Below are 23,764 nucleotides of genomic sequence, written 5' to 3'. Positions count from 1 at the left end.
CAGCAGCCATCCTGCCACTGCGCCGTCTCTCCAGCGCGGGCCCAGACCCGCCTCGTGTTCCCAGGAGGCAACAAGCATCGAAGGCATTGGAAGGGGAGGGGGGATGTGTGAGTGCTTATCAGTGTAAGTGTATGTGTGTGCGTGTCCATAGTTCAGCTGAGACAGTGTCCTTCGCCCTACCAGGCTAAGTAAACAGTCTACCAGCCAACCCAGGTGGCCTTGCATAGAGTTGTTATCAGGGAGTTTTTGTTCGGCTCCAGCCTTGAGCCCACAGCTGGCGCCGAGGGGATATCCACATTATGATGTTGATGTTGTTGATTTTTCTTTTATGCGAGCAGCTCATGAGAATTTCAAAGCTGTTCTTTAACACTCCGACACTGGTCTCTCAATCTCCCGTTGGAGAGCCGCGAGCTTCTCCATGATGTTATCAAACTTGCGCTCCGTGGTGTTGTCATTCTTGTGCTCAGAGAGCCGATTCTGAGACCTCACGACTGCAGTGAGCTGTTCCACGATGTAATCCAACTTTCTGAGCGGACTTCTCCTTGATCTAACCCAATATATGCTCAGAGGTGTTATTCTGAGTATTCACGGCAGCCATAAGCTTCTCCAAGGTCTTATCCATGCTGCACTCAGTGAGCCCATTCTGAGAAATCGCGCCTCGTCCCATCGTTCCAATCCCAGCGGGCAGCCTTGGGGGGGGTTTGAACAGCCGGTTCCGCTTTCTTAATTCTCCGATAAGTCAGGGCCAAGCCAGCTCCGATCAGCAAGAACCCTGTTATCATGGTTCCAAATAGGTAGATATCTTCAGCGTCCTCGATCAACAGTCCCGCCAGGCACACGGTCCTCCATTTCTGCCACCCGTCCATCATGTATCCGGCAGGGAAAGTCCCTCCAGGGCACTTGGGCTCTCCCGAGCCCAGACTTCTGGAGAAAAGGGTGTCAATAGCATTCAGAGAGCAGTTGATCAAATCCATAATTCTCTTTTAGGTTTTAGAGAACAGACTGTGAGAGAGTGTTCCAGGGAAAGTAATACACACGACACAAGACAAGGACACAAGAGGCTAAGCAGGGAAGATAAGGGGAAGGAGGAGAGGAGAAAAGTGCGACTGCAAACGAGATTCTAATCTAAAATAATCAAATGTATAGATTAAGAAAAATTTAAAACCCCCAAACCAGTGATTGTACCAAAATTTGTAGTTTTCAGTAGAAACATATCAGATCCTTGTTTCCAATAAAATTGGGACACCACGTAAAATGTAAATAAGGTTTGTTTGTTTAATTTAAAATTGGTACAAAAGCAACACATGAAAGGTAGAAAATTAGATCTTTTTTTTTTTTTTTTTTTTTTTTAAATTGGATGCCAGCAGCATGCTATGCTGTTTCAGTGTTTTCTAATGTCCCGTATCACCTGTTCTTTCATGATTACTGACCGTTTTTCATGAAAGAGACTATGTTATAGCATATACAGATTCATACAGCAGTATCCAGTTTGAGTGAAAATCCAAGTCCAGGATATCTCTTCACTGAGAATTGTACTAGGAAGAAAAAATGTCTACTGGAGAAAACTTATTTTCACCCTTTGAAACCAACGTCCAGGTTTCACAGGAACACGGGGTCTGGATATTCGACTCTCCGTGGACTCGTTCTCATCAAGGTGATTTGAATTTTAATGACCCCTTAACTTTTATTTTACCAGAATTTTCATTTGTCCAGTGCTCTTGTAATGACATTCCAGCCAGCGTCAGCTGTTTTTCCTATTGCTGCTAAATCAAGATTATTAAACCACTGTAAGCTTCTAATATCTACTTAACTTAATCAGAGTCCAGAGCACTGATGTACTTAGACTGGGGAAAAAAATAAAGCAAAACAAAACATAACAGCTGAGGTTTCGTTCATTCTTAGTTTATTCAGAATGTAATTATTTTATTTTCAAAGTTGTACTTACGATACTATATACTGAAAATGTGGTAGTTTGCTACAAAACCTCTGAAGTGTAACCTTAATAAAGATGAAAGTGAGATTTCTGATGAGCTCAAAGCTTAAATATGATTGTAACACCCGACCATGAAGCTAAATAGAAAACACGTAAAACTGGGAAAGGCTCAGTAACAACACAGAATAATTCGATGGTTATTAAATCTGTTTGAACAGAAATCGTGTCTATCCATGCGAACTGTGAGTCGACAGTCAAAATGAAGGAAAAACAAAAACCCAGCATCATATGCCTTCGTACTAATCTTCTTGAATCATCCGTTCAGCTGCATTTAGAGTCTGAACTGCGCTCTACAGCTCGGGTAGACCCGGCATTGGGAATTGTCCGGCGAAAGCCTCCACCTCAGCCCTGATCTCCGCTACCCGCTGCTGGAACTTCTCTCCCTGGGATAATGCCTGAACAAACTCCTTCAGAGTGGCTTTGGGATCCAGACTTTTCTGCACCTCCACAGTCAGTTCAATGCCTGCGGAAGAATGGAAAGCATGGGTTATTTACATTTTGTTTGTGAGAAATCTTTTTACACCAATTCCTCCTTTAAAGAAATAAATTACCTCTGTGAATGAACTCAGCCACTTTCCTGAAGTCATTCTCCACCAAGCCTCTGGAGGTAAGAGCCGGCGAGCCGAACCTCAGGCCGCTAGGTCGCAAAGCACTTTTATCTCCTACAAAGATGTGCGAGAAAAACTAAGAATGGGACTTTGCAGAGACATCAAGCAAGCAAAAAATGGGATCTATCTACTTAAGAAAAAATCTTATTGTACATCTTTAAATTTCACTTAACTTACATTTTAACTACTGATTTTATCTACTGTTTTTTTAATCAATTTTAAATCATGCTTTATTGTTTTTGTTTTTTAATTTCTGTGTAAAGCACTTTGAATCACCTTGTTGTTGAATTGTGCTATATAAATAAACTTGCCTTATTCCTCTGCTTCTCTTGCTGCATTGAGCATGTTTATGACAAAAGAATTTCCCTCAGGATAAATAAAGTTCTTCTTATCTCATCTTAAATATGAAATGTTCCTTACTTGCCATACTCATGTATGGAAAACTACTTTGCCTTAATGACACACACACACACACACACACACTACCTGGACAGGTGTTTTTATTACAAGCAATGGCACATGCTTCCAGGACCTTCTCAGCTCGTCCTCCATCGGTTCCCTTGCTGCGCAGGTCCAGCAGGATCAGATGGTTGTCAGAGCCGCCTGCACATTAAGAGATTACAAAAAGGAACATTAGATGAGCATGAAGCTACAAATCATCCATCCACCTTTTTAACCCCACTGAGATAGTGGAGCGCTACACTCTGGGCAGGCTACTCCATCACAGAGAGATGATCAATCATTCAGGCTCACTCAGGCTCAGGATCATCAGTTAAGTCAATGACCATATAAGGCTGATGCTGTAATTCAATTTTAATGAATCGATATTTTCCCCCTTTGCACCTACACGCTGCTGCACTCTCGTCTTCCAATCAAAGCAGTGCAGCAGATCTTTCATTAAGCATCTCAAAAGCTATCGTTTTCTTCTTCTGAAAAAGACTCAAAAATCAGTTCTTTTGAGAGCAGATCCAATTTTAGGGAAAAGAAAGTCACATGGTGCAAGATCAGGCAAATACAGAGTGTGGTGTGGACCAAAGAACCTTTCAGAGAGAGCAGTGTGGGTCCTGATGAAAGAGGGAACCATTTTCCAACAGTTGTAGCCTCTTTTTCTTCACCCTTAGATGAAAATGTTCAAGAACCCATTTATAATAGAGTTTTGGTTCAATCCCTTTTGTTAATTCCTCTAGAACCCCATCCTCTAATCCATAATTATGCTCTTAATGTCAAAGAAAACCATTAACACAGCCTTGAACTTGAACTCTTTCATCCTCAGCAACCCAGGTGATGTCCAACCTTCTCCAGATAAGTCTCATGAACATATCTTCCCAAAAAATAAACACACCGGATTTGCTTCAATTTGTTTCACGAGTTTATCCCAACCATGGGATAACCTTTGCATGAATGTCCTTCATGTTGTGCAAAGATTTCCCTAACAGTCTCTTTGTTGGTGGACACATTGCTGCAATCATTCTGACGCCTTCATTTGATTTGTTTTCGAACACTCGTTCTTGGGCATCCATGGCGTTCCCAGTCCTCGACATCCTCCGAAACATTCACAGGATCTTTACTGCCACGCAAACACACATGAACATGCTGGCCTTCTGAAATTTATAAACAACCCTCTCTTTTGAACTATATATAAGGGAGGCTTTATAAAGCATCGCATGCACCATGTCTCATGTTCACATATGACATCAATCAAATAAGATTGAGCAGGGATGGATGGTCAAGTTATTGCGGGATTGGAAACTTCAAGCCTCTTTTACTCTGAAGAATGAAAAAATAAAAAGTAAAGGGGCTTAGTTATACTTTTTGCATCCATGTTGATTGCTCTTCTCCCACTCAGTGTATTTTCAGCTGGCTGTCATGGCAGTTTTCTCTTCCACTTGTTTATTATGGTGCTCTGCAGTACTTACCGGTGACAATCTTGTAGCCATGGTCAATAAGAGCGCTGGATAGAGCCCTGCAGTTAGCGAGAACCTGCAATTGATAGGCCTTGAACTCTGGTGTCATGGCTTGCTTCAGAGCTACAGCAACACCTGCCATTTGTAGGAAAAGAAACAAACAAAACATGAGCCCAGTGAGAGACATGAAAATGAGTAAAAAGCGAAAGTGGAAGAAAATGATGACCTGCGATGGCGTGGTTGTGCGGTCCTCCCTGCAGTCCGGGAAACACGGCCTGGTTAATCAACGACTCCAAGTTGTACAGAGTCTCTTTTCCTTTGGCATCCACATTCCGCACTCCTGAAGAGATGGAGTGAAGACGAGAAAGAGGAGAAGGTCAAATAAAAATAGTGAATTCACAGATATCAGTGTGGGGAAGAGCAGATTTACAACAAGACAAAGGGAGAAAAAGTTCAGTGTTGTCTTAGCTGTTTTTGGCAAAAGCTTCAGGTCCCTTTTATACCTTTTCTGTAGAAAATAAGCCCAGCACGGCAGCCACGCAGTGTCTTGTGTGTCGTCGTGGTAACAATGTCACAATGCTCAAAGGGTGAGGGCACCACTCCGGCAGCCACTAATCCACTTATGTGAGCCATGTCTCCCATCAGATAGGCACCGTTCTCATTAGCAATCTGCTTCAAGCGGGCATAGTCAAGGTTGCGAGAATAGCAGCTTGTTCCTGAGAAAGACAAAAAAAAAGACAAAAAAAAAGACAAAGTGTAGAGATTTGCTTTTCTTCTCCCGACAAATACCCTCAGATTTAAAGTTCCCAGTCACTGCTCACTGATGCATAAAAGTAAAAAGATAAAAACATAGGAGGGATGAGCTACCTGCGATGATGAGTTTAGGGTGGAAGAGTCGTGCATTTTCCTGCAGCCTGTCGTAGTCGATGTAGCCAGTCTCTGGATGGACCTGGACAGAGAAGCAGCAGACCACATCATAACCAAAATATAACACCTGCTATACACAAGATGAGGACAACACCACATAGTTGGACTTTGGATAAAACTTGAACCAAAGTGAAATCAGTTGTTTTGATTTTGCCCACATTTACAAACGTAGACAGCCACAGCAGATACTGGTCAATTTTAATGAATCTGACGATATTTTTTTTTCAGCATGGATGGCATCACAACCCGTGGGAGATTCAGTCAAACTTCACAGAAGTGTAGTTCATTGAGTCGGAAGTACTCACTGGTGTTACAGATGGTGTGCTCCCACCACGAGGTGATTTCTAGTGCTCACTTTTGTTTCCAAAAATCTTATCTTTGACCTTATACACCACCTTAAACAGCAATATCTAGTCAGCCGATCTTATGACTTTAATTGAATGAATTTAAGTATGTAGACATGATCAGCGCGACATGCTGAAGTTCAGATTGAGCATTAGAATGGGGACAAAAAGATGTTTTAAGTGACTTTTAATGTGGTATGATTGTTGGTCTGAGTGTTTCAGAAACTGCTGAGTGAGCGGCAGTTCTCTGATGAAAAAGCCCTGTCACTGTCAGAGAAGAATGGCCAAACTGCTTTGAGCTGATAGGAAGGGACCAGTAACTCAAATAACCGCCTTGATTCTGTGATTTGTCCCAGCTGTCGTGAGGAAATACCAGAGCACATCGCATCTTTGAGAAATTTGTTCCCATATCCGACAGAGCCTTTTGGTTCCCGACCATACGTGCGCATACATACCTTGTATGGCATGGACTCAAAGAAGATTGAGGTTGCCGAGATTTTTTTCTTCTCAGTCATGAAGCCGTGCGTCAGGTGACCTCCATCTGGAAGATCCAGCCCCATGATCCTGCCGTGGGGCTCCACAACAGCCGTGTAGACAGCGAAGTTTGCAGGTGACCCTTACAGAGAAGCACAAACGGTATGACAGTAAGTGACAGGAGCACGGCAGATGTTGCATGCCAACGGGTGTAGTCAGACTCAGATTTAAATGAATCCATATTTGATACCCGAGTATGGCTGAACGTTGACACCCCATTTCTCCGAGTCCAGACTGTAGGCCTCCAGTGCTCTCTTCTGACAAAGTCTTTCTAGCTCATCGATATGCTCCGTACCACCGTAGTACCTGTACACATGAATCATGCTCACCATTACAAATAATGTTCATAATGTTAATGCCACACTAATGAGATTGAGCCAGTTGGGATTTTAACTAGATTGTACCTCTGGCCAGGATAGCCCTCGGAGTATTTGTTGTTCATACAGGAACCCAGCGCTTCAAGAACAGCTCTGCTGGCAAAGTTCTCAGATGCTATCAGCTCCAAACCGTACGTCTGCCTGTGCTTCTCTTTTTTAATAATGGAGAACACCTGAATACACACACACACTTCTGTTAGGTGGGAACTCTCAAAGGCCCATTATTAGGTACACGTTTATTAGGTAATTTGATGTTTTACCTCCACTAAACACAAACCTCTGAGTCGTTGACTGCCAGCGGCTCCAGCAGCATCTTGTTGTGCGATTCCCATTCTTCTTTGCTTATATGATGGGCGTTAGATAAAGACATGATTGCTGTTTTTTTCTTGGTCTCACAAAGTGGAAATCTAAAAGATGAGACTTTTACACAGACATAAAAACAAAAACAATATCAATTTGAAAGAAATGAACACCTGTGTGTGATGATACAGCATGCAGACAGCGCTGCTGACAAACTGGCCCTACAGATGCTCCATTATTGCAGCACAAAGCCTCTGACAAAGAGTGAATATGCAGCAGCACACCACCCCTGCTACAGTATTATAGTGATAAGGCTAAACTTTGAACCATAGCACAGCCCAAAAAAGGTCACTGAACTACACAATAAGCCGCATCACTGGTTATTTTGTAACCCAGATAACAAGCTCACTGCTCCATGAAATGCACAGCTGCCAGATCTTTATCAGACTGTCTCTCCTCATGACAGTCATGCATCTGTGCAGCGCATGCTTCTCATTACTCTTACCATCTCCTGACTGACCCAGAAAGACAGCAACAGCTGTTCAGTGCACACGCTGGCTAAACCTGAACTGAGAGGACCCCTGAACACATCACCAAGTTTAAAAAACACAAAACGTGAAAACTTCTACCTGCAGAGCTAATCTGCTTTAACGAAGGTTAAAGTGCAAAACACATTTACTTCTCCACATATTTTCTCCCTGCTCGCATTAACATTACCGTCCTCTGTGTGTGAAACTTTAACCAGCTCACCGTCTGTGGAGACTCCCGCGCTGTCAGCCGTACACTGAGCTGAAGTTCGAGCCCCTGAGCGCCCACAGTAATATCTGCTTCTCAGCGGAGGGTAAAGTCCGCCAAACTTCCCACCAATCAGCGCATCGCTTCTTCTTCGTTTGCTTTTTATCCTGCGTGCTACATTCTTTACTGCCACCCTGTGCTACGGGCACAGACATGAAGACGACTGTGAGGAAAAATGGAGATCAGCTCACCGGACACATTATTAGGCACACTTATTAGCATGCTCATTAACTAAAAAATCTAATCAGCCAATCACATGACAGCTCATCTGCATCTCTAGATATGTAGATCAGGTTCAAAGTAACCATCAGCATGGAGAAGAAAGGTGATTTAAATGTCTATTCTGAGGATTTGCTGTGATATTCCCACACAAACATATGTAGAGTTTACAGAGAATGATCTGAAAAGGGGAAAATATCCAGTGAGCAGCAGTTCAGCTAACCCCCTTCCACCGTAGGAATCTTACGGTGGACTGAAAGCAGGAGACATTGCATTGGAAAACTTTGCAAAGAATTTTATTTCTTGTAAATGTAGTCATTAATAATAGGAGGGGTTGTGGGTTGTTGTTGTTTTTTACTTACCTCACATTGGCCATGTTTAGTAGCTGCTTTTCTGGATTTTTAATGTACAATTTTATATTCAGTTAAAACAAACATTACTTTTGTCCTTGTGCCTTACTCCTCAGTCCCTCACATAGACCGGTGTCTGTAAACCCTTAAGATGGTTATGTGGAAGAATCCCAGCAGATCAGCAGTTTCTGAAATATTCAGGCCAGCATGTTTGACACCAACAATGATGCCACATTGAGTCACTTAAGTCACCTTTCTATCCCATTTTGATGTAATTCAAATCACCAAATCAGTGCATTCCCAAAAGCACTGATTTGCTGCCAAGTGATTGGCTGATTAGATATTTGAAGTTAATGAGCACCTAAAAAGATGTACCCAATGAAGTGGCCAGTGAGAGTATATCTATGCATACCATGATGAAGAACAGCTGTAAAGTAGCACTTCTCATATCTAACTTTGGACTGTTGGTGCCACCACAAACACACGTCTAACAGAAATCACATTAATTACATATTAAATCGTCCACAGTTAAGATCAAAGGATAGATAAATGTGATTAATAGCTTCAGTCATTTCAGTTCATTATAAATGTATAACTCCCAAAGAAATACATTATATTTTCATTGATGCATCTTCTCGTGTGTATTTAAATGCAGTTCTGTATTTTTCTAGTTTTGCATCTGTGGTTTGACTGAAGCTTGTAAAATGTTATTTGACTTTTGTGCGTCTTTATCAGTCTCTCACATCATTGTGGTGGAATTTGTGTGGGCCCACTTCTTAACTCTTGAATGACCTTTCTTACTGCAGCATGACAGACTTCAAATTGTTTAGAAATGACCTTATAATGCTCCCAGATTAATGTACAACAACAATTCCTCCTCTGAGATCAGTGCTGAGGTCTTTCCTGTTTGTGTTAACATACACACAGCCCAGCAAACTGACAAAACCTCTGTTTTTATGGAGGTGGCCACACTGACTGATGATCAGTTTATCAAGTTCATTTGATTAGCAGAACTTGCCGCTACTTACTGTTTCTAACAGAATTAAGAGGGTAAGGGTGGACTTAGTTTTTCATGTGAGTCAAATTTAGGTTGATAGGATGAATGGTTTCTTTATCTGAGACTATTTGTGTGCAAGTTAATTTATTGTAATAAACATAATTTGATAGCAACAAAGTGTTAGAGTAAAACTTTAATTTGTAATACATGCACTGAACCCATCGTGCCATGAGCTTTTTCATGTCATAGAATGAATGTGGCATCTGGGACACCGGTCAAATCTTTATTTAAATGCTCCTAATTATTGGGTTGCAGGTAATGCTTCCATGCATTATACCAATGACTACCACACTTCCAAAGCCATATTTTACTCATTTTAATTTATCAGTTACATTAACTGATAACTATTTGGTTTTTTAAATCTACCTAACGAATGCTGTCTAAACCTGCAGTGAATCGGCAGACTCCACAAAGTAAATACCAGCTGACTTCCATATCAGCGGACCCAGATGTGGACTCTTGCACCTGAAGTTACAAAAGTCTCCTCTACACCAGGACATTCCGGTAAAGAAGCAAATAAATGAACAGACACATTTCACTGGTTCATCTTATTAATCTGAAATATTTTCATGAGTCAGTTATATACAATGTAAGTGTCCCCCCCCCCCAAAAAAAAAAAAAAACCCAAACAAAAAAGAGTGGCAAAGCTCAGTTAGGAAAGTTGAACTTGTACAATGATGAGTTTACCATGTTCAATATCGAGGGGTTCATCCCAATGTACGTGAATTTGATTTCAATTGTAGCTTTACTTCCTGGAAGGAACGAGGCCGTTATTCCCACGCCAAAATATACACAACCCCTCTTCACTGGTGTCTCCTCCGACGGTCACACGTTACAGTAAATATCAAATATTCTTCATAGATCTTCCTTTAAAAATAGTCAAAGATATATTGCCTCAGTCCATGCGCAAGTGAAAACGCTTCGGATACTGTGCATCATTTGAGAGATAGGGAGTTTATTCCTCTAGCTGCTGCTGCTGCCGCCGCCGCCGCTTCTTTTGCTGCAAAGAGAAAATTCAAGATGAAAACAACCAGTTGTTGTAGTGGACCTAGGATTGATTAACTACTAATCCACGACTACTGCAAATGCTGGGATTGTGTCAATACATTTCTGGAATCAGACTAGACATCATTACATGCTTAATAGACCATCTCAGAGCAGGAAATCAGTCACATGAATCACAATTTTTTGGAGTGGACTAAGCAGGATTAAGTACTTTGTCAGCTTTCTTAATTTAATTCTGAACTTCAGTGTGCATGACTCAAGTCACAGCCTGACCTGACTATCAGAAATGTATCTACACATGGCAACAACTGGGTATTATTGTCAAAGGTCTGTTTGACAGCAATAAGTGAGTATATTGTTAGCACAAGGATGTGACAAAATGTAATAAGCTTCAACTGTGTTTTGTGTTCTGCCAGTGTAAACAAGTGCTGTTTTTTTTTTGTTTGTTTTTTTACTCAGAGTCAACAGGAGACTTCTTTCACACAGAAATACATGCACACACTGTACAGGACAAGAGATATTTATCAACACTAACAAGTTTATTAAAGTACACCTAATATGCTCTTTCTGACTTTTGTATCAACTGTGGACACTCATGTTATCAAGGTCAACGGTACAAAAAAAAAAAAGTTCAGGCTTCAAACTGCTCCAAACACTCAGTGTCAGACAGGTTTTTTTTCTACTGTTGGCTCTGTATGACATTAATTAGAGCAGAGATCCTGAACATAATCATTTCAGGAAGATGGCTCTGGCATGAACACAGAAGCCTCGCCCACCTGATGTTTCAAGCCTGCTGGTTGGGCGGGACAGCCAATCAAGAGAAAGGTTTGTCTTAAAGGAGGAGACACTAAAACAGCCTATTGCAGACAAAGGACATACCAAAATGCTCAACCAAAGACTAGTATGAGAAATATGGATTATTTTTGAAATGGGAATCATTCAAAGCTATTCTAAAGGAGTGGAACTGAAAACAAGCGTAACAGATCAATGCCGGGAGATACAAGTATGGCAAACATCAATTACAATACTGCCATAACTGTGACAATCTGGCTTTGTAACACCAATAATAACACTTTGACCATTGCTGCAACTCCTCAGGAAAAGTGCAGAGTAATCGTGCTTGCCCTCCACTTGGTATAAGACACAAGAAAAACAAATATGAGCTAATGGGAAAGAAGTGGGACATCTAGCACTTGCAAAATAAGGCAGGGGCACTAATTCAGGTTTTGTACAGGACAGTGATTTGTCCCTCAACTAAGTCTTATCACCACTTTAAACTGTAAGACATATATTGTTATGTTGTATGACTGCCATTGAGTATTGAATTAGAAAAACAAGGTTTTAGGTAAATTATTTTAATTGATTTAGTAAACATAAAAAACACTTTATTGTAAGAGCCTCTCCTTGCTGAAAGTCAGTGAGGAAAGTAACTTATTTATTACTAACTGAAAACTGGAGATAAGATGAGTAAAAACATCATAAAACAAGTTCGGAGGTAACAGAAAGTGGACTGGTACTCCCATAGCACCTTTCCATTTTTAAACGGCCGTCTACAATCACACACAATAAATTAGTGCTTTTATCTAACCCTAAGCACCTTTTAATATGTAATATTGTAAACTAAACCTGTTACAATAATAAATATATAATACATACTGTATACTATTAAAAATAGTATGTATTTTCACTCCTCCAGCTGCCCTTAAGATATCATCAAAAAGAATGCTGAACACTAAAAAAAAGTAATAGGGTGTAAGGTGTGCCAATAACAGTGCAGTTTTTCCGAAAATAAATGTAAAGAATTCACTTTCATTGCCAGTTTTCCTCACAGGAAACTCAACATTTACCACCTGGTGTTTAATTCAGTCTGTGCTGTTAAATAACCACTTATGAAATGCCTGCACAGCTGAGGTACTTACCTTTTTTCTCCTCTTCTTTCTTTCTTGCCGCATCCTCTCTCTGTTTTCTAATGATGGCGAGGCGAGCGAGGTCAGCTTTGGCCTGGTCTGTCTTGCCGGCCAAGTGCATCTTCATGTAACGCTCCTTGGCCTTCTGCTTCTCGATCTCTTCTCTGTGCAGAAGAACATGTTTCAAGGTTAGAGGAATGACAGGAGTTCAGTTTTCCTGTAATGTTCTACACACAAAAAGCCTTTATGACACATAGTCACCTCAGATTAGATTTGTGTGTACCAAACAGCTTTTTCTCAAACTGTTAACAATTTGCGCTTCAGGTTCATAATCCACAAAAGTCCAAATCTCATAAGCTCATTGAAAAGGTTTCATTTAATACTATACTTTCAAGTAAAGTCCCCTATTGGCACTAATACAAGGTGACAGGCTGATGACACACACCTCTCTCTCCTTGACAATTGCCGGGGCTCTTCCAGCTCAATCTGCGTCACCTTCTTGGACTTCTGAGCCACTCTGTTGGGGTTCTCAATTTCTATCAATCCCTCGACACCGGCTCTCCTCCTCTGCAGACAAACACCAACATCTCATACAGTGCAAGCCAAACACTAACCACATATTGAGATCATAAGAAGTGCTTTAAGTGTGCACATTAAATAACACATTGGCCTTTATGTACATGATGGAAAAGCTGTGGCAGTACCTGGGAATCTTCATCATCGCTGTCCTCTGATCCAGAACCTGGTAGCTTCTCCTCTGCTGTGTCATTCTGAGCTGCACCTTCCTGCTCCTGCTCTTCTTGCTCTTGCTACAATACATAAATGACTGTTATTTTTTACATAATACATAATAAAGATGTTTAACTAATCATCTAATCGCTGAGATACTTTAAGAAAAAGAAGTGCAATTTCAACAATACATCTCAATTTCTCTACATGATATATTTTTGTAAAATGGCATAACCCCCTCCCTTTTTTTGGTAGCTCATTAAATAAAAAGGTTCTATAGCAGATGGTGAAAACTGTAACTTTTCAGTCATTTACTTGTTTAGCTGTTACTTAATCACTTTGGTTCAGTATGAGTTGTTATGGGGGGGACTGGCTTTTCTTTTTCAATAAGAAAACCTATGAAAAAAGTGGGTCGGACTGGATTCTTTGCTGGACCGATTCTAGCCCCCTTGCCTTATGTTCGACATCTCTGACGTAACAAGGATAACTTTCAATCAGGAGTGTCTAACAAAAATGTATCCGGCTATGTTTTATTCTTTTCAGCTGTTTTCGCGTTGCATTGTGGGAAGTGTAGTCTCCAGCCGGTCTACTTGTGTGGGACATGACTGAGTGTACACTCCACCAACCTTTCTCCTCTCCTTTTCTGCCTTCATCTGGGCATCTATCTCTTCGGGGCTGGTGTACGTCCGCATCCGACCCTTGTGGCCACCTTTCTTACCTGGAAGGACGACGAAAAACACAGATGTAATCGCATTTTGTACAGAGCACGAAAGAAAGAGCGGGCAGACAGGCATCAGATGAATCTGAGCAGTTTATAGACATGCTGGCACAGGCCTGCTTAATGCTGAAACATCATTCAGAGCGTAGTTATGCGAGTTAGAATGCCGCCCCAGCAGTACATGTCGATCGGGTGGCTAACAGCGGACAAACAAACATACAAAAATGATTTCAGTCCATTCAAACAACTTTTAGAGTCACTCTTACCTCCTTTTGGCATTTTAACAAACGAAGTCTTTACTATAAAGTCCCTAACCAGTGAACACTGACAGAAAACATAAATGTGACGGCAGCGACACAAACTGACAGCTGGCTAAACTCACAGTTGCAATAAGGAGCAGTATATTTTGAGTTGTCCAAGGATATGCTGGTTCATAAATAGTGAACACATGGGTTTTTTTGGTAAGCCCGTATGCCGCTATGAACCACACATAAAATATTCCAAGAAACGTGTTAGTTATTTTTCCAAATAACATTGGCTATCGTAGTGTAGAAATCTAAATAATGCCCTTAAATGTAAGGCAATTTGTAAGACTGCTAAAGTGATGCAATAGACCAGGCCCGACAGTAAAACATACTTAACCGTACGAAATAAGTATTTTAGGGGAACTTGCATAGTTTATTAGGCTGAGACAAGTTTTAAGAAGTTACTTAACGCCTTTATAAAGAGGTTATCTTAAGTTTCGCGCAATGACGTCGTTCGAGAGACGGAAGGCCTTTTAATCAACCCCCGCATGTGACGTCATATATACGCGCCTGAGAGGGGCTCGTAAGACAAACAGGAAAATACTTAGAGTGTTTTGTTGCATTTTTAGCTAAACAGAGACAAAATGCCAAAAGTAAAGAGGAGTCGAAAGCCTCCCCCAGACGGCTGGGAGCTCATTGAGCCCACTTTGGACGAGCTGGATCAGAAAATGAGAGAAGGTAGGCCAGGGAAGTTTCTCGGGGTGATCGGCCGTGGGGCTGTATGCGCAAAGTGAGTCCTGTGTATGACACTGTGAAGAGCATGGTCTCCCCACACTGATGGATTCGGGTTATTCAGTTTCAGTACATGTTTATATTTGAAACACAAGTTGGCTCTCACCTGAGTTATATGATGTACCCACAGTAAAAAAAAAATTGGGGTGAGGTGGGGTGGGGGCGCGGGCAGTGGTTTTCCTGGATTTCCTGTTCACATCAGCTACATCCGGTAACTGGGAAGAAATGGGAAGCTCACCTGGCCCATCATATTTCTGCTTACAGGTGCCAAAATACTGTGCGGGTTCACCACATTAATACATTGCATTGTATCAGTTCCCCAAGGCAGGTAGTCCTTGTGATGTCATGCTCCTGGTATCAAAGCTAACCATCCTGAATCTTGTTCTGTGTTCTAGCTGAAACTGAGCCGCACGAGGGGAAGCGAAAGGTGGAGTCCCTCTGGCCCATTTTCAGGCTGCATCATCAGCGGAGTCGATACATCTATGACCTATTCTACAAAAGGAAAGCCATCAGTAGAGGTGGGCACAGCCAGCTGAAGTGTTTCCATTACACAGGTTGTGTTTAGGGCAGCTATGGACCACTGCTAGCACTTTCATCTCCTTGGAGGACCACTTTAGTCTTCAAGTATTACAAAAAAACCCTAACAAACAAACAAGAAAACGCCCACAAAATACTTCAAAAAATGTAGTTTTGTTGTTGTTGTTTTTTAAAATTTCAGATATTGTATAACAAAACAAAACTGCACAAGTAAACACAATTTTTTTTCTAACTTCCAAATGAAGCCTTTTATTAAACTACCAAATAAACAAATTGGCACTCTCTTTCTGGCCAGACACGTGACAGCACTTCTGCTAATATTTTGTTTGTATTTAACACAATAAAATATAGACATAAGTGTACACAATAGTTTTTGAGTGCTAGTGAAAATGGTTTTCTTTACAAATAATTCTCTCACTGAAACACTCACAGTCAATCCCTCAACATGTTTGTACTCTGCTCATTTTGCCTTCGTATTAAATAATTTTTTGCTTTTTAAAGAACTTGTTTTAACATTGCACTCAACAACAAACAAATCCTCCCTAACAAAAAAGGAATTTCAAGGGCCAAATTGCATTATATTTCTTCACGTCAATATACAGGCTGAAAGTGGCCCCTGGGCTGTGAGTTTGAGATCCCTGGTCTAGGTATACGCATTCATAGTGCACTTACTCGGACTATACATGTGGAAAATGCATCTATGAAAAGCCATCAGTGTCTTCATTTGGTCCAGAGACTCGTGGCATTGGTGGCTGGGAAGAAACTCTTATGTCATGGCATCAGCAGCTTGTTTTGAAATGCAGTAAAGGCTAAAGCTGAAAATGTTTTTAAATAACATTAAAACGCTGGGGGGAAAAAAACACTGAAACAATAACCCTCTCTCCCCGAGGTAATTTGTACATTGACGAACTCTGGTAGGAGGTACAGGATTCCCTCATGTAAGCCTAACCACTATACTCATTTGTTCTTCTGTTAGTTAAACCGATTAATGAACGAAGTGGTTTTTGAGGTGAATATTTCAAATGATAATTATTAATTGTTATTCATTCATTCAAGTGTGTATGCCTGCTTAGGGTGTTTGTCTTGATTTGTGTTGATGTCTAATTATTGATGCATCAGTTGCCTGATCCAGGACGAGTTTCTTCTATGGGAGATGGTAAAGGTATCTTATCTTAACATTTCCTGTACTGGAATGTACAAGATATCAAATCTGTACTGTGTTTCTTCCTTGCAGAGCTATACGAGTACTGTATAAAGGAAGGCTACGCAGACAAGAACCTCATTGCCAAGTGGAAGAAGCAGGGCTACGAGAACCTGTGCTGCCTGCGTTGCATCCAAACACGAGACACCAACTTTGGAACCAACTGCATCTGCAGAGTCCCCAAGAGCAAGCTGGAAGTTGTAAGTCTGGCAGTATTTTAGCATTTCTTGCTAGAATCATCTTTTCAAACAGTTTCCAAGGAAACAACAGTTTGAGCTTGTTTCTGTTTAGACAGAAATTGTGTGTTTGTATGAAGAAAACACAAAAAGGAAACAGAAAAGGAGACTAGAAAGCTGAAAACGTGACTGTCAAATTGAAGAAAATATGAGCTTATTTTCTTGATCAGGCAAACACGTTCAATGTACAGTAGCTTGCAAAAGTATTCAGCCCCTTGAACTTTTCCACATTTTGTCACATTACAGCCACAAACATGAATCAATTTTATTGGAATTCCACGTGAAAGACCATAGATGGACAGCGTTTGTGAACAGCAGTTTTCAGATCTTGCCACAGATTCTCGATTGGATTTATATCTTTGACTGGGCCATTCTAACACATGGATATGTTTTGTTTTAAATCATTCCATTGTTGCCCTGGCTTTATGTTTAGGGTCGTTGTCCTGCTGGAAGGTGAACCTCCGCCCCAGTCTCAAGTCTTTTGCAGACTCCAAGAGGTTTTCTTCCAAGACTTGCCCTGTATTTGGCTCCATCCATCTTCCCATCAACTCTGACCAGCTTCCCTGTCCCTGCTGAAGAGAAAAACCCCCAGAGCATGATGCTGCCACCACCATATTTGACAGTGGGGATGGTGTGTTCAGAGTGATGTGCAGTGTTAGTTTTCCGCCACACATAGCGTTTTGCATTTTGGCCAAAAAGTTCCATTTTGGTCTCATCTGACCAGAGCAGCTTCTTCCACATGTTTGCTGTGTCCCCCACATGGCTTGTGGCAAACTGCAAACAGGACTTCTTATGGTTTTCTGTTAACAATGGCTTTCTTCTTGCCACTCTTCCATAAAGGCCAACTTTGTGCAGTGCACGACTGATAGTTGTCCTATGGACAGATTCCCCCACCTGAGCTGTAGATCTCTGCAGGTCGTCCAGAGTCACCATGGGCCTCTTGGCTGCATTTCTGATCAGCGCTCTCCTTGTTCGGCCTGTGAGTTTAGGTGGACGGCCTTGTCTTGGTAGGTTTACAGTTGTGCCATACTCCTTCCATTTCTGAATGATTGCTTGAACAGTGCTCCGTGGGATGTTCAAGGCCTGGGAAATCTTTTTGTAGCCTAAGCCTGCTTTAAATTTCTAAATAACTTTATCCCTGACCTGTCTGGTGTCTAAATCCAATCGGGAATCTGTGGCAAGATCTGAAAACTGCTGTTCACAAACGCTGTCCATCTAATCTGACTGAGCTGGAGCTGTTTTGCAAAGAAGAATGGGCAAGGATTTCAGTCTCTAGATGTGCAAAGCTGGTAGAGACAGACCCTAAAAGACTGGCATCTGTAATTGCAGCAAAAGGTGGTTCTACAAAATATTGACTCAGGGGGCTGAATAATTACGCACACCCCACTTTGCAGTTATTTATTTGTAAAAAATGTTTGGAATCATGTATGATTTTTGTTCAACTTCTCACGTGTGCACCACTTTGTGTTGGTCTTTCACGTAGAATTCCAATAAAATTGATTCATGCTTGTGGCTGTAATGTGACAAAATGTGGGAAAGTTCAAGGGGGCCGAATACTTTTGCAAGCCACTGTATATAAAATAGCCAGTATGAAAAGATGCTGAAAGGATGATCCTCTCGTTTTTCTTTCATTTGTGACAGAAAGAAGTAGCTTATGATCTGTTTCGTTTTTGCTTAGTTTTACAGAAAATTACACAAAAAACAAGTTATGGGAATATATTGTGCAAGATGTTTGAACCAATATAAAAGCCCAGATAAATATCCTACTTGACTCCATCTTTTTTTGTGAGGTGTAGTCTTTATGTAAATCTTTAAAATAAAAAAAGATATGTCAGGAGACTTGATGATGTTTATGTATTTTAATAAGCAAGAATTTGGAGTTATAAATACCTGTCTGACCTCTGCTGTGTCTTTTTTCCCTGCAGGGAAGGATCATTGAATGCACCCACTGTGGATGTAGAGGATGTTCTGGCTAACCCTTACTTGTATTTTTGGACTTATGATTTTTCTGTCAGAACCTTGAAGCAACATTATCTTTTTGGAGTCGCCTTCATGTAAAATAATCTGTCATTTTCCCATCCATCACCCTGAGTTGCCATTATAGGGGAGAAAAACAGTGGAAAAATGATAATACACCAAGAGGGGCCGTGTTGAGTATATTAATTTTCTGTTGCGTTGTTTTTTTGTTTTTGTCTTTTTTTAAATATCTCGCTAAAGCTTGCAACTCTAAAAGAACCAACTTAAGACCGGTTGTTTCTGGGTCAGGTCATTCCAGCAAGACACAGCCACTATGGCGGTCATTTCTAATGTGCTTGTTTCATTTAAAGTGCAGTGTTTAAATTTGTCATCACTTTAAAGAGTCATCACTGTTATAGTGCAGTTTTAAATAAAGTGTTTCAGATTGTCTTGCTGTCTTGTTTTGCTTTTTTGTTGTTGTTGGAGGGGGAGTTGTGTGGGTTTTTTTTTTTTGTTGTTGTTTTTTTTTCAATCAAATAGACTCTAGACTTTAACAGTCTTCATCTGAAGTTCTGATTCTGTTTGTTGTGTTAAAATAAATCACTGAAAGGCTGAAGGTTTCAAAGATTCGTGTGTAATCATAAAAATAAGATTTGGATAATTGAGGATGGGTACCTTTCATTTGCATGTTCTAAGTATAAAATATTGATGTAATATTTTGTATGTGTTTAATCGCTACAATGGCGCAAACCTCCACAAGCATGTAGCTTTAAAAGTTATGGAAGTGAAGATTTGCAAATTAAATCAAGACCTCAGTTATATCAGTGAACTTTTAATAATTCAAAATGCCAGGCTGTGTCTCGACTTCAGATTAATAATCTATAGCAAACATATTATGATTATGCATATACACCCACATACACATCATGAACAACAATAACTGTGATCCAGTAATGAAGTCACTATTAGGGCGTCATATAGTGGGCACATTATAGTGGAAATATAGCTCATGTAACATATGACACAATCTTACACAATCTTTTTCATCTTATCAGAGGTCCCTCATGTACGGAGATCATTTATGTATAAAAAATATTTACTCCAACAGTGACACAGAAATTACAGAAAAAAACTGCTGAGAATTCAGGATCACAAGTGGCTCATAAAATTAATCATTTTTAAATGTCACAGCTTTCTTACTTACTTTTCTTTTTTAAATGCATTTTTAAACTGAATTACAAATGCAAAACTTTTCACTTGAAATACCAGATACACCCACCAGGGGGAGGTGTACCTTCTTTTGTCCATATATCTTTATGGACAACAATTTGTCCATTAAAATGAGGTAAGTAAGTTGATGTTTTATATAATAGTGGTGCCACATTTTACTTGCTTTACTCATTTTGATGTTTGAAAACAGGGTTAAAATAAGTGTATTTGTAGATTTGATCTAATGTATTTGTCTGTTTGACTCCTGGCTTATTAAAAGAGCCAAGTTAATGTTCCTGTATTCTTACAGCCCACTTAAAAATAAATAAATAAATCCAGTTGTAGTCCTACCTTTTCATGAAGGAGCTCTTGCACAAGGAAAGACCTAATTTTGAGATTTAGGCATAATTTTCCTGTACACAGACATAAACAGATACACTGGTAGCACAATACAGGAAGAAATGCAAGATTCCAACAGAAGCCTACAGTACTGTGCAAAAATCTTGAGCCACCCCACATTTGTTTTTATTTAGAATAACTTTATTATCCACAATTTATTATCAATGGACAATTCTCTTTGGTTCACCAAGTTATAAATCAATCAAGTGACTTCATATCAACCCACATATACATGTACAAAAAATGTCATTACAAAACTTCAATACAATGATAACATATCAGAGCATCTAATTATTCAGTATACTAATTGCTCTGAGCACAAATGTATGTTTGGCTGTTTCAGTAAATAACTGCATCCATTTCCAATTTTTCTAGAAAATTCCAAAGAAATAAGGAGTGACTGACACTATAACATTTTGTAACTTGGGTTTTTCCTGTTGAATTTAAAGATGGATATTACATGCAGACTTTAACAAAGGAAACACTAAGCAGTGACTCAATGCCATCTTTATTATTTTGCTCTTTACATTGCAAAGATCAAAAAGTTTTGAACTTGGTGATTAAAAAACTGCAGATGATTTCCACTGTTTTCTTTAACAAAATCAAGTTTAATGAGAGGAGAATCGGCATTATGAAATAACATCAGTTCATGTTCAATTTCACGAACAAAAGAAAGTGATTTCAGAAGCACAAGTGTGACCACACAGAGCACACCTGAGCACAAAACAGACATGCTACCACACAATGCCTTCATAAGCAATATCATCTGATTTGCTGCTTGCTGCTAAAACTCTACAGACATCTATGAAAAGTCAAGTCATCAGTGAAAGTGAAGAAATGTAGTTTTAAAAAGAAAAATCACAGATAATATTTATCCATACTTTATAATATTGATAGATCTTAATTTTCGGGTGTTTTCATTTGGTAGTTTTTAACCATCAGAATAAAACACAAATGTATGAACAGTGTGGTGACCCTCCTCGGCTTGTATTTGTAGGTCACATAACTATTGGGCGGAGGTGAAGAAGTCTAGCTGCCTAGCTGTCGTCAAGGGGCAACTGTGGCTTCGAGGACATAAGGAGCTGGCCTGACTCTAATGCATACTAACTCATCCAAGCATGCATCACACAGCTGATTCACTCACTTTCCTTGTTGTGCTTAATGCTTCACATCCTTGTGTGGACTCACACTTCAGAGAAAAGCTAGAGCAGGGTGCTTTTATTTTAGATGAGCTTTAGATCATTTGAACAAGACTAAATGTTAAGAAAATAGACAAACGAGCCCCCTTTTTACTGTAAAAACCAAGCAGCAAGTTAACGGCTCTCATTTAGACAGGCAGCATTCAGCATGTCACTTTTATATCACTCCTTCTTTTATTCATATGCATCTAAAAGTGAGTATCAGTGAGTGGTATTACAAGTTGCGGATCAATCTTAGAGAGTCTCATGTTTGCAAGAGGGTCTGCAGAGGAGAAACACTGCAAGGTGTAAAACTTAAACCTCGAGAAACATTTTGCTCAAAGACACTCAGTAATCTCCCATTACAGCTACGCTATGAAATCACACACTAACCTGGCAGGTCCGGGTGATGCCGAGGGCAAACAGAAAAACTGGGACTGGGACAATCGCCCAACAACCGTGTGAGATTGAACCTCCACCTCTTCTGACTTCAAGGTTTGGGGATGAAGGAACACAGCTGTTTGGACCCCCCAGTTCTAAACAAATGTCTCCTCCTCCAGAAAATCTGTACGTTCAGATATGTTTTATTTTGACAGTGCACGAGCACCTGCGGACCACTTATGTGCACCCCTGTACATAAGGTCCCTCAACCATTGAGCATGGGTGGGCAAAAGAGCACCCCTCCATCTTAGTAGGATCGCACATCTAGCCACAAGGGAGGCGAAGACAGTGTGCAACACTGTTACGAGGTCAACCGAGAGATTTTGAGGAACTTACAGAGGTGGGAAATGTACTTAAGGCGAATTTTCAGGTATTTGTACTTTACTTGAGTAGTTCTTGACAACTTCTACTTTTACTCCAGACATTTTAAAACAAATATCTGTACTTTCTACTTTAACGTACTTCGAGATAGCTTGGCCAAAGTGGCTGAAGAAGGGCAGGAGACTGATCCTGTATTTCCTGTGTTTCACCACAACAGACCAGTTGCGGTGAAGAGAGAGCTGAGTGTGAAAGCGAAGCTCTCAATTTACCGGTCGATATACGTCCCTACCCTCACCTATGATCATGAGCTGTGGGTAGTGACTGAAAGAACAAGACTGGATACAAGTGGCGGAAATGGGCTTCTTCCAAAGAGTGGCTGTCCTCTCCCTTAGAGATAGGGTGAGAAGTTCAGCCATCTGTGAGGGGCTCAGAGTAGAGCCGCTGCTCCTTCACATCGAAAGGAGCCAGTTGAGGTGGTTCGGGCATCTGACAAGGATGCCTCCTGGGTGAGGTGTTCCGGGCATGTCCCACTGGGAGGAGGCACCGGGGCAGACCCAGGACACGCTGGAGAGATTATATCAGTCTATCTATTCTCTCAATCTGTCAGCTGCTGCTGGCTCTTCCTCCTCCTCTTCCTCACACACTGCTGAGTTTGTCCTGGTGGATCATCAGGGGTGCAAAGCCTCACAGATGATGTGCAGCAGTGGGTCCCTCAGTCTGTCCTCACTCTGGACACTTGCAGTTGTCACACATGGAAATCAAATGTGTGCGAAGCTGCAGGATTCAAACACAAGTGTAACTTATAAACACATGTTCATACTTTTATTACACAATCAGAGAGAAAGAAAAAGAGAGAGAGTGCAGGACAGACAGACAGGTGACAGTCTCAGATGTCTACACTGCTACAAAACAGCACAAGAGAAGGAGGATTTAGTGTTTGTGTTATTACGAGTGCTAAACAAGACGAGTTCCCAGATGGTACAGTGGACACATGTGTGACTCCTGTGATTAAAGCATCTTTCTCTCAGCTTAACGAGTGAACCGTCAGCTCGTTCAAACACACGTTAAAGTCCGTTTGGTTGGACACCACCGAACAGAGGCAGCAATATAATATAGCTAACATTAACAGTGCAGTGAATCCTGCTTGTGCCGTGATATTCAGGACTGCAAACCGAGCAGCATCACTGACTTTCAGCTTGTTGTGTTTGTGGATATATGACTGACTTTAATTATCCATAAAATCATCACATTCTCTGTAAGATTAAGGTCGACTATTGTATTATATTTTAAAGGCTTTAAAACCAAGTAAACGCTGAAAGTACAAACATCGCTAATGTCACATAACTTTGCCGACAAGTGGCCAACAGTAATGTTTTAATGTTCTTCATTATTAAAGATTCGCACATAAATAAGTGACATAATATTCAGTACTTACTTTTAACAGTTTACTCTTCGGCCGCTCCGCCTCTGCGGCCAAATTAT

The 23,764-nt window shown here is 40.6% G+C and overlaps 3 protein-coding genes across 3 annotated transcripts; 1 reads left to right on the top strand and 2 right to left on the bottom strand.

Moving 5' to 3' along the window:
- Positions 1-1,885: 1,885 nt before the first annotated feature.
- shmt1 (serine hydroxymethyltransferase 1 (soluble)) lies at positions 1,886-7,945 on the bottom strand. Its single transcript, XM_040006085.1, has 12 exons — positions 7,738-7,945; positions 6,965-7,107; positions 6,715-6,860; positions 6,501-6,616; positions 6,232-6,392; positions 5,373-5,454; positions 5,009-5,221; positions 4,732-4,845; positions 4,518-4,640; positions 3,088-3,204; positions 2,545-2,655; positions 1,886-2,456 (listed from the first exon to the last, which is right to left on the bottom strand). Exons 2-12 carry the CDS (start codon positions 7,055-7,057, stop codon positions 2,284-2,286), a joined length of 1,449 nt encoding a protein of 482 aa, XP_039862019.1. The 5' UTR covers positions 7,058-7,107; positions 7,738-7,945; the 3' UTR covers positions 1,886-2,283.
- Positions 7,946-9,526: 1,581 nt separating this feature from the next.
- On the bottom strand, positions 9,527-14,166 carry pdap1b (pdgfa associated protein 1b). The gene is made up of 6 exons (XM_040006086.1): positions 14,034-14,166; positions 13,676-13,767; positions 13,025-13,129; positions 12,766-12,887; positions 12,333-12,484; positions 9,527-10,408 (listed from the first exon to the last, which is right to left on the bottom strand). The coding sequence occupies exons 1-6, from the start codon at positions 14,044-14,046 to the stop codon at positions 10,344-10,346; spliced, it is 549 nt and encodes a 182-aa protein (XP_039862020.1). The 5' UTR covers positions 14,047-14,166; the 3' UTR covers positions 9,527-10,343.
- A 278-nt stretch (positions 14,167-14,444) lies between these two features.
- On the top strand, positions 14,445-19,184 carry bud31 (BUD31 homolog). Its single transcript, XM_040006087.1, has 4 exons — positions 14,445-14,750; positions 15,200-15,322; positions 16,576-16,742; positions 18,704-19,184. Exons 1-4 carry the CDS (start codon positions 14,657-14,659, stop codon positions 18,752-18,754), a joined length of 435 nt encoding a protein of 144 aa, XP_039862021.1. The 5' UTR covers positions 14,445-14,656; the 3' UTR covers positions 18,755-19,184.
- The last annotated feature ends 4,580 nt before the right edge of the window (positions 19,185-23,764 follow it).

The sequence above is a fragment of the Simochromis diagramma genome, unplaced genomic scaffold (genome assembly GCF_900408965.1).
Source record: "Simochromis diagramma unplaced genomic scaffold, fSimDia1.1 OVJJ01000510.1, whole genome shotgun sequence".
NCBI lineage: Eukaryota > Metazoa > Chordata > Actinopteri > Cichliformes > Cichlidae > Simochromis > Simochromis diagramma.
The sequence above is the reverse complement of the archived record's forward strand: the minus strand, read 5'-3'. Positions and strand labels throughout refer to the sequence as shown.

Excerpts from the sequence above, each read along its gene's own strand:
- pdap1b (XM_040006086.1), bottom strand. Across the intron at positions 13,130-13,675 it reads CAGAAAAGGAGAGGAGAAAG|CAAGAGCAAGAAGAGCAGGA; the intron begins GTTGGTGGAGTG and ends TATGTATTGTAG. Across the intron at positions 12,485-12,765 it reads CAATTGTCAAGGAGAGAGAG|AGAAGAGATCGAGAAGCAGA; the intron begins GTGTGTGTCATC and ends TCTTCTGCACAG.
- shmt1 (XM_040006085.1), bottom strand. The coding sequence starts at position 7,057 with ATGTCTTTATCTAACGCCCATCATATAAGCAAAGAAGAATGGGAATCG. Across the intron at positions 4,846-5,008 it reads GCTTATTTTCTACAGAAAAG|GAGTGCGGAATGTGGATGCC; the intron begins GTATAAAAGGGA and ends CCATCTCTTCAG. Across the intron at positions 4,641-4,731 it reads GCACAACCACGCCATCGCAG|GTGTTGCTGTAGCTCTGAAG; the intron begins GTCATCATTTTC and ends TACAAATGGCAG.
- bud31 (XM_040006087.1), top strand. The coding sequence starts at position 14,657 with ATGCCAAAAGTAAAGAGGAGTCGAAAGCCTCCCCCAGACGGCTGGGAG. Across the intron at positions 15,323-16,575 it reads AAGGAAAGCCATCAGTAGAG|AGCTATACGAGTACTGTATA; the intron begins GTGGGCACAGCC and ends TCTTCCTTGCAG. Across the intron at positions 16,743-18,703 it reads CCAAGAGCAAGCTGGAAGTT|GGAAGGATCATTGAATGCAC; the intron begins GTAAGTCTGGCA and ends TTTTCCCTGCAG.